A 10,580-nucleotide genomic window follows, 5' to 3' on the forward strand; every position below is an offset into this window, starting at 1 on the left:
TGGTATCAAATCCATCATGTTAAATTCCCAGATATATTTCTCTTTGTCTGTCTTTATTTTAGAGATTTATGACAACCGATAGAGTCGCAAATCAGGGAGAGAGGGAGAGAGAGAGAGAGAGAGAGAGAGAGAGAGAGAGAGAGAGAGAGTGGGGAATGACATTTGGGAGAGGAGCCACGGGTCAGATTGAACCCGGGCCACCCGCTTGGACTACTATAGTCTCCGTGCATGAGGTACCACTACGCTACCGAGGCCCGGATTTTGTTTTCCATCTAAGAATAAAACATTAAACGTACATTTAATATTTCATAAGCATAAATTAAGGAAAAAAACATATACATTATTATAAATAAATACTGAATTATTTTAATTTTACTATCATGCTGTAAATAAAGAATATGTATTTATATATATTTTAGAGATTTGTAAGAAATGTGGCAACAAGACAAATCTTTGTTTTTCAACCCTGAATTCCTTTATTTAGCTCTGACTCTGGCTGACCTCAGAGCCTCCATCTGTCCCCCCTGCATGCTGTAGGAGGTGGTAATGTTCAAACACAGACCCTGCTGTCATCAAAGGGCACAGCTCTGCACCGCCAGCCCCCCCCCCCCCCCCCTCCCCTTTAATCTTTGACAGTGTGGCAGAAAATCACTTCATACTCAGGTGACCAGGACTGAATCAGACGCTTTATTTGTACTGTAAGAGTACAGAGTTAAATTAGATTGACACGCAATGCTCACAAATTGGGTTCACCACACAGGCTTCAGTTTGATAACAAAAATGATATAGCTGCAATTATGAGAGCAAATGTTCCCTATCCATCACTTTACAGCGTCACAGTGATCACAATGATTTGATTTTATTGCATAAGTCATTCTGGCCTATGTCCCACTCACCCCTCCGCTTCCCCACTGTTCCTTTCTCCTGCCTCATCCTCCTTTTTCATCCTCTTGGCGCTGTCCTGCGGCCGGAGGACGGAGGCTCCAGATGGTTGAGTACCAGCAGCAGAAGGGGGGACCTCAGGGGGGCACAAAGGCCTGACAGCAGGGGGGGCAAATATGACCTGAGCCAGACAGCTCTTTAGCACAAAATTAGCCTGGGATGAACGCATAACACAATTACATGCTGTTAATACCATCAAAGAGGTATTAGAGCGTCCGCTTCTCGTTGCAGCTTGAGGCCGAGCTGTTCGTCTTTTCCACCAAATGTTTGTGATGATCTGATCGTGGCATTTCTGGCCGTATGACTTTCAAGATCTGAAGATGGCTTTCAAATGTCCTCAAACGATGCAGGAGGCTGCAGATGATGCGTTCAAGGTCATAATCAAGGTTTTTATTACTCAGATGGTTGGTGTGTTTGCGGTGTTGCTGCAGAAAAGTCAGCCAAAAGGACCAACATGAAACTACACTGGATCACAACAAAAGGTGTTCATTAATGCTGCAGTGATGCATTAAAAACATGTAAAACATTAAGAAGAATAACACATTTTCAAGAATAACATATTTAACAAAAATATAATTGAAGAGTCGATGAGAAAAGTTGAATCAATTTCAGTTGCCAGGTGTGTTAATTAATATTTGTTTGCTTTTGTTACTTAGCCAGTTATTTGTATTCTTTGACTTCATTTTTGTAAAGCTTGACCTTGGATTAATTTAAATGTAATTTTTCAACATGGACTAGTTGAGAGAAAAAAATCAAGCCACTACAGAAAGTATGCTCTGATTGTTGTTTGCTTTGTTTTGTAATGTATGTTTTTATTTTCACACTTTAAAGAGGACATATTATCCCCCCTTCTCCACCTTTTCAAACAGTCCCCCTGTGGTCTAAATGAAACATCTGTGCTGTGCTTTGGTCAAAATATAACATGAATCAAGCACCAGAGGAGGTTTGTGACCCTGTATAAACCAGCTCTCTCAGAACGCTCCGTTTTGGTGTGTGTGTCTCTTTAAATGCAATGACCCCCCCACGAGTTTTCCCCGTAGGCATCACTCCTCTGTAGCAAGAATAAAAATGGCAGACCTGCGCAAAAGTTTTGTTCTAGGCTGGGGGTGGAGTCCATGGAAGGGGAGGGGAGGGTATTTTTTTTGACCAGAATCCCACTGTGACATCACAAGGAGAGCAAATTTAAAACAGAGCATTTTCCTCTGTGTTGTAAGACTTATGCAGACCACAAACAAAGGACTGAATGGGTTTATTTCACATTTTGTGGGTCAGTAGACACTCAGGTTACCAAAATAAATGTTCAAACACACTGTACAAGTGGATTTTCCATAATATGTCCCCTTTAATATGTTCAAAATAAAGAAATAAATGAAGAAATCTTCTCTTCAAAACCCTCCACACAACCAAAACAGAATGCAAACACATCTCTTTGCTGTTTTGAATGTCCTGCCGAACTCTTTTAAATGTGATTTTCTAACCTTTAATAGTCCGTATGATGCAGCAAGATGCAACCGATCAAACGTGGCTGTGTTGAAATATGAATGGCGTTAAACAAGAAACACCACCTTAAAGACAGAATAAAATAATGAAAAACTTTTTATATTGGCACACCTGCTCTACTGCTCTACTCTAAATTTACTTAAATGATAATTTTAGTAAATGCAGATGATGTTTTCAGTCAGGATTGTGATGATTGAAGAAAAACAACATAAACTTTGATATTTTGGACATATCATTTTGTAAATAAAACAAAAATATTGTATTTGTCACCTTACTTTTTTAACTCGTGTATATTTCTAGGAGACTAAAAATCAATATAGGTAAAACGTGACTATATAGAAATCTGCCTTGGTTCTGTTAAATTCTCCAAATGAACTTACATCTAGTGATAATATTGTTTATTAGATTGTTTATTAGATTGTCCCCATAGCACCACAAGATGTCACCACTGATTCACGTCATGATCTTTCAGACTTAACCGTCCAATCTGACAGGTCGTTTTGCAAATTCTGATTTTGTTGGTGACCCTGAACTCATCCAGAACAAGTGTTTTCAGGTTAGGGGCGACAACATTTACATGCAGCGTATGATTGGGATTAGTGATGATGGCCACATACACAGCAACCTTTGCCATCAGTGTGTGAATGTGTAGGTGTGACCTGCGGAGTAAAAGCACTTTGAGTAGTCAGAAGACAAGAAAATAAATATAGGCTACAAGCTCAAGTCCATTTACCATTCACCAAACTCTGACATGCCAAGAATCAGCACACATACCTCTAGGCCCCCCTCTTGCAGGTTAGGATGACTAATATAAAACATTTAACATGCTATCCCTTAATCTGTTTTCTTATTTGTATGAACAGTTCGCCATCTTTTGAATCATTAATTTCATTCCATGTCTTTTGGTAATTTAAAAAAATAATAATTTCTGTCTCTTCTCTCTTGAATTTTTCCTCTTCATTTAATTCAGTGTGTCCTTTGGTGTGTGTTATTGAGTTCAAATGACAGATTGGTATCCAAAAAGAACACGGAGAATTAGATAAGTGACATCTTTAAATGTTCAACAAGTCACACATTGGAGTTAAACATCTATAACTTGTATCCACCAAGACGTACAGTTTTACTTGGACTGTCTTAATGGAATTGAAAGGCTCTCTACCACAATATGTGCCGAATATCTAAAATGTAAAAGCTGTTATAACATTTATAAAAGTCCTCTTCATTTAAAAGAGTTCATCTATTATTCTTGTGTGTTTCCTGTATCCTCTGTGTTACCTTCCGTCAAGAAATAAATAACGCCACAGCTCATATTAGACTCAGGAGGTGATGCTGTGTAATCCGTTGTGACAGCTGCTGGAGCTGTGGTTGGTGGCCTGTGAGCGCTCCAGCTGTTTTAAGAGTTAAAATAGTCTCACAGCTGCATGCTGGCACAAGATGAGGCTCTCATTTAACCAGTGCCCCCCTTTTTTAACAACACACACTTTCCCTGTGCTTTAAATGCTGTGGCTCTCCTCTCTTTCCATGTTGTCACTTAACCACTATTACTCCCCACACTCTTCATGCAGGGCACAAGGAAACGATATCACTGCAAATGACGGCAACTTAAATGAGGGAAATTTGACATGTTCCAAAGATATGCATGGTTTGTAATGTCAAAACTGACGCAGAACTTCTCCTTTGAGAGGAAAGCAGAAGTGGAGATGAGAGATAATCTATGCGCTCAGGTGGGTGTTTTAAAAAAACGCTTCTTTCAACAGTAGCTGGTCCCTTTGGTGCCGACGTGTTCGGTGGAACAAGTCCATCCATGTGTTGGAGCAGCTGTTCCTCAGAGCTCCCCAGATGGATTTGGTCTGTTTTTTTTTATTTGGGGGTTTGGTTCGGTTTCAAACCTGGGCTGAACGATGGACTGAAATAGGAAGGAGCAGGTGCACCAGAAGCCCCGTGGCTTTTAACAAGCGATGATGTATTATTAAGTGCAGTTATAAAAAATATAGAAAACATTGCTATATAAAGGGATGTAGGACTTAAGAGGGAAACATGCATGCTTATAAAAGCTACACATCTACTTAAATCTTAAATCTGAACTCAAACTGTTTCTGCAGACTCTAATCTGCATCGTCATAAATCTGTGACTTGTTTATAATATTTTAACTACTACTGTGAGTGCAACATAAATTCAATGGGCGCCAAAACTTACATATCCTGACCACAGCGGGGGGACAAACTGCAACTGTGGCCTTCCATGCTCCTCTGATGCCTTAAAGTGCTGCTCGTAAATTTCAGCTTCAAACATTGGATGTTCCAGGTGCATTTTTTTCCAGCAATTATTGAATTTGCATTGTGACACATGTTACATTTTAGTGAAGCTGCTTGTTCCATATGAAGGTAAAGAAGTTGTTAATATGGCTTTCACAACACTTGAAGCCAAGGGAAGCGAATGGTGCGACAACTTGGGACCTTTTTTTATGATTTTGTTTACCGCATTGTGAAACATGGAGGCCGTTTACACCTTGCATTAACATCCCTCCTACATTTGAATGCATGCATCCTGAGGACGGATTGACATCTGACAGCTCGGAGGCGGTCTGGCACACATTTATCCACATTGGTTAGGTGTGCAAATGCTTAAACGTCCTGGGGAGCATTAACTGAGAGAACAATGCTGCTTCCCTTTGGTTGTAAATGATGATGAATTCAGTCTTTTTTAATTGGGCAGGGAAGTGAATTCTGATTTAAAGGGCTACTCAATGGAGATGCTCTGTTAAAGCAAAGTATACACACATGTACTTATGTGGTGTCCACTTGTTTATCGGATCTCCCTGGATGGTTGTTAGTGCAACGTGTAAACAGCCTCATAGGTAGACCAATAATGTGTAGAAAATGGGTCGGCAGATTTCCTTAATGCTGCAGAAACAAGCTTAGATGAAACAGTACGTAAGCATAATGCATGTGTTTATTAATACACCTCCTAAAGTTATTATTATTTTACTGTAGTTTTCCTTTATTGCACTTTCTGTTGCCGTGTTATTCAACATTAGCTTATCTGTTGCTACGAATGTTGTGTATTTAGCACAAATAACAATAACAATCAATCAAATCCTAAATAGATCTCTAAACTGGCAATTCAGAGGAGTCGGCAATTCCATTCAAGTCCACAATTTAATCATTATTTCATAGATAAATACTAAATACTAATACTACTAGCTATTTACAACATGAGTTAGTGAAAATGTAATTAAGGTTTTATAAATCCTCCAGCTGACTAAAAAAAATATATTACAAATACAGTCTGAAAAACATAAACATTAAAAGGGACACCCATACTCATCACTTTATTCTATCCATTTTATATCAGTATTCATACAGTTCTGATTACTTTACTCCTGTTGTTTCTTATCCTTCATTGCACTACGGTCACTTTATTCATTTCAGTATTTACCTTTATAGTTATATTGTATATGTTAGTTCTGTTGTTCCACTACTCGCCATGCACCTTATAACTTATCATTTGCCTACTTGCACATAGCTCTGTATATACATATATATATTTATTTCTGGTTTACTGCACATAGTTCTGTTTACATCTGTTAGTCCGATCTCTGTCCACTTATATCTACTTTTTTTATATTTTGTATTTTTAAGTTAAGTTTAAGCTTTATGTTGTATTTAAATTGACACTTCATGTTTTAGCTTTAAAATGTTTAGTCTACCTGCACTGTTGTTAATTTACTGCTCTAATTTTGCCTTTGAATTGCCCTCCGAAGACAAATAAAGTTTTTTTAATTGAATTGAATTGAATACTCCAACCTGACTCTCCGAATGTGATATACGCAAAATGTAAATATATATATATATTTATTTTGGTGATACTGAGAAGGGGATGCTTCACTTTTATTACTTTTGTCTAGGCTACGCCTCTTGCCCTTTGTGGTTCATGTTGGACGTTGTGTCCTGTATTCCAACCTTCCTGAGCGGACATGAACGCACCATGTGACCGAGCACAGAGAGAGAGAGAGAGAGAGAGAGAGAGAGACAGAGAGAGACAGAGGGATTGTGGATAGAGAGCGAAGGAAGGAGAGAGAGGAGAGAGAGAGAGAGAGAGAGAGAGAGAGAGAAGCTAAACAGGTGGTCTGAAAAACACAGAAAACAATGTCGCCCGGCGGGGAGAAGCGGAAACACTTCTAGTCCTCGTTTCAAGTGAAGGAATAACCGGGAACAAGAAAACCAGCGGAGCCGAAACAACAAACAAAAAAAACCCCATGGTCCTTCTTTATTCCCACACGGATTTCTCTTCCTCCTCTTCTCGGCTTTACACTCCGAAGATCCCCGGATACTAAACCATGAAAGTCACGGTGTGTTTCGGGAGGACTCGAGTGGTGGTGCCGTGCGGGGATGGGAATATTAAAGTCCACACACTCATCCAGCAGGCTGTCATGAGATACAAGAAAGCCATCGCGAAGGTAAGTGGCGCCGACTTTTGTTTCCTTGCGGCTTTTTTTTTTTGTTGTTTTCCTGGAAACAATGTTGCGACGTCCGGGGGGCTCTGCACGCGCACTCAATATGGCGCAAACTTGAAACAAATGAAGAGGGAACAGGGCTGCCAGTCTCCTCTCTTTATGTGCTCTTTTCTTTTGTTCTACTGTGGGCTACAATAAGTTAACGAGCACGCATACGCTGCAAATGCGCCGTGTGTTGCTGCTTTCAAAGAAAAGGCGCACCGCCATTGTGGCTCTCCTGTTTGTAAACCCACAAAAAAAAACTTCCTCTAGGATCCTTCACTGTGGGAGTGGACGAAGGCTACCCGTTAGTTTCCCCCCCCCCCCACACACACTTTTGAAGCATCACACATGAGTTTCGTGCACATTTGAGTCACAGTGATCCAGCTGGAAGACTTTCAGTTCATGCATCTGACTGAAAAGTTGCCTGCTGCAGAGATTAGCTCACTAGCAAAGTTAGCAAGCAGGCTGCAAAAAGTAGCTGCAGCAGTGTGAGGCGTTCAGGGGCTTCTGTGCAAAGAAATGCAATTAACAGAAGGAAAGTCCAAGCTGAGGAATGCATCTGTTTTTAAGCGATATATATATATATGAAGATCATTATTGTTTAACTGGTAAGGGGCTCAGTTTTTCAGAGTCAGCAGGAAAGTTAAAGCAAGTGATGGGAGCATACATGATGCTTAAATGCAACAGGGAGAAGAGCCAAAACACATGCATTTTGATGCGTTATAAAGCACTATGACTGTGGTTTTGGACATACTGCAGATATTTCAGCTGACTGAGCAGGGGGGGGGGGGGGGGGCAGGGGGGTCAGAGACCAGGCCCTTGTAGAGGATAGGGAGGGAAACTGCAGAGAGTGCCAGGCTCCAGCTGACTGCTGGAGGCATGGCCCTGCACTCGTAAATCTTCGAGATAAAAGAGAACCTAAGGAAAGTTGGAGCATGGTGTTTGGGTAGCAGCAGATAACCTTTGAACCGGCCCGGGCGCTTCATGTCTGTGCGGGGCTCCCTGGCAGGATCAGATAAAGATTGCATCTTTCACCAAATCCTAGAAAATTCAGCTTATTTGATGAAAACCAAATTTGTCCCAAAGCTTCTCTAACATGCATAATTCATCCCTACATTTGCAATTCAGACTTTTTTTTTTTTTTTTAGCTGCAAAGGAGGTCAGTAATGAAGTCATTTTGTTTATTGGTTTAGAGAACAAATACTTATGGTCAAAGGGGGGACTCGTGTTTCTTGAATAATGAATGCTTCTTTGGCCTTACATGCTAATTTAAAAGTCTGTCTCTTTTTGTCGTAATGAGAGTGACCTAGAAGTCATACTGTATCCTCCTCTCCTTTGAATAATTCAGTGTGAGCAGACATAGGAGAGCAGGAGAGTATCTCAGCGTAGTCGGAGAGGCAGGTAGAGATTGAAGCCAGCTGCACTACACTCAGCAGAGATGATGTGAACTCATCTTTGACTTCAGGCCAAACTTGGGGTTCATTGTCCATAATCTGACAGAAAAAACTTTTTAAAAAAGTATTTTCATCCTCATAGATTTAGAAACAGTGGACAGGGAAATGGAGCTTTCTGAGAACGGACCAAGACCAAGACATTTAGGGATCGAGACCGAGTCAAGACCAAGACCAAGACCAAGAATATCACAGGGAAATCCTCATCTTGTGTGCAGGGGGCGTGTCACTCACTTAGACCTTAACACCGGGATATTTGCTGCCAGGGGATAAAAATCCAATCACAAATAAATTGAAGTTATTTGTTCTTTTAGAAAGAGGCGTTTTCCCTCCAATCACAGTAATGACGTGTAAAAATTGGCTCTCAGTGGTGGTCTTGGATAAAATCTGGCTGTTGGCGTTCGCTCACCCTGAAATCATCGGGAGGTTTTTCAGGAGTTTTGTCCTAGCATGTTTGCAACAAGGTTTTAAATGTGCTGACGATAAACACCCTCGCTGAGTTCTCAGTCTGATCTCTCCCAGCTCTGCTCTAAAATACTAAAATGTTGGAAACTTGTAGCCCCCCAAAAACATCTCACCCGCAACATAACATACCGCCTTTAAGAGCAACACCCTTCTCTTATTTTATCACCTCTGATCTCTGTTTATTGCTCTCCTCTCGGCCCGCCCTGCCTTCATTTAACCCGACCGATGTTGGGCATGTCTCAGTTCAGCTCGTGTCTCAGGACGTCTTTCAGTCACAGATGTCGTGTTGAAGATCACAGCTTTTTTCTTTTTTTCTTTTTTTATGGTCAGCCCAGCCTTAATAAGAGGCCCAAATTTAGGTTGGTTTTCCTGCTTCAGTGTTTGCATGGACCTTCTTGTGACTTCCCCTGTCATTAGAGAGGAATGCTTCCTGCTCCTTCTGACGCTTTTTAGTCCAGCTCATAACTTTGGAATTGGAAAGATAGGACATCGAGATGAGTGTTTATCCAACATAAATCCTCCAATCCGTTTTGCCAGCTTTCAAATCTCTGAGAATCTCAAGAAGTGAAATAAAAAGTCAGTTTATCCTCCACTGCTCTTTTTTCCTGCCACAGATCACAGGGTAGTTTTTCACTAATCTTGGGCCGTTTAACTAAGTGTGGCAAGCGGTTAAAATGACACCCGTTGACTGGAAAACCGTCTGGCGGTTTAATGCTCCAAATCCTTAGGTGACATAAGCACTGGCGAGTATGATGAACCATGAGATTTGTCTCTTCTTTTACTTTTCCTAACGCTCACATGAGCCTCCACGGGAATATCAGGTGTCGGGGGATGTTGTGGCCATATTGCCACATGGCCGTTTCCATTCAGTGCGTCACACATCTGGAGTTCCCTCCAGTGGAGTCGAGGCCATTGTGTACACAGTTGACCGTTGGGGCAGACTTAGAGTTGTTGTAGACAATAGGAGCAGGTGTCTGCTGGTGGTCTGGTTACACAAGAGCTTTTCTTCCAACATGCTGTTGGATGTAGTGACCCCAGGAGACCTACAACTGGTGTATATTTTTTTAAATGTTCTGTCTAGAGATGCACCAATTAGAAAACTCATGATCGTCACCGATATTTAAAGGGGACATATAATAAAAAATCCACTTCTTCAGTGTTTTTGAACATATATTTGGGTAACCTGAGTGTCTACTGACCCACAAAATGTGAAATAAACCCATCTAGTCCTTTGTTTGTGGTCTGCATAAGTCTTACAACACAGAGAAAAATGCTTTGTTTCAAATGTGCTCTCTTTGTGACATCACAGTGGGATTCTGGTTTAAAAAAATCCCCTCCTCTCCCCTGGTATCTCCACCCATGGACTCCACCCCCAGCCTAGAGCAACATTTTTGCGCAGGTCCACCATTTTTATTCTCTCTACAGAGGAGTGATGTCTACCAGGAAAACTCAGGGGGCGGGGCTAATTGCATTTAAAGAGACACACACACCAAAACGGAGCGTTCTGAGAGAGCTAGTTTATACAGAGTCACAAACCTCCTCTGGTGCTTGATTCATGTTATATTTTGACCAAAGCACAGCACAGATGTTTCATTTAGACCACAGGGGACTGATTGGAAATGGGGATGATATGTCCTCTTTAAAATATAGTCTGAGTTTGTTCAACAGGTGACTTCATCTGCCCAATAAAAAACCTCTTCTTTGAATCAGTAGTTGACTGATA

The 10,580-nt window shown here is 40.9% G+C and overlaps 1 protein-coding gene across 8 annotated transcripts in view; it reads left to right on the plus strand.

Moving 5' to 3' along the window:
• Positions 1-6,508: 6,508 nt before the first annotated feature.
• Positions 6,509-10,580, plus strand: part of pard3ab (par-3 family cell polarity regulator alpha, b) — a 270,589-nt gene continuing 266,517 nt past the window's right edge. For 6 of the 8 annotated variants that reach the window (XM_065953634.1, XM_065953635.1, XM_065953636.1 and 3 more), the window contains exon 1: positions 6,510-6,902. In XM_065953634.1, the coding sequence (XP_065809706.1) occupies positions 6,783-6,902 (120 nt within the window). In that variant the 5' untranslated portion in view covers positions 6,510-6,782. Of the gene's footprint in view, positions 6,903-10,580 lie in introns of all 8 variants that reach the window. The other 2 variants (XM_065953638.1, XM_065953641.1) reach the window with 1 other exon arrangement.

This window comes from Labrus bergylta, chromosome 4 (genome assembly GCF_963930695.1).
Source record: "Labrus bergylta chromosome 4, fLabBer1.1, whole genome shotgun sequence".
NCBI classification, from domain to species: Eukaryota; Metazoa; Chordata; class Actinopteri; order Labriformes; family Labridae; genus Labrus; species Labrus bergylta.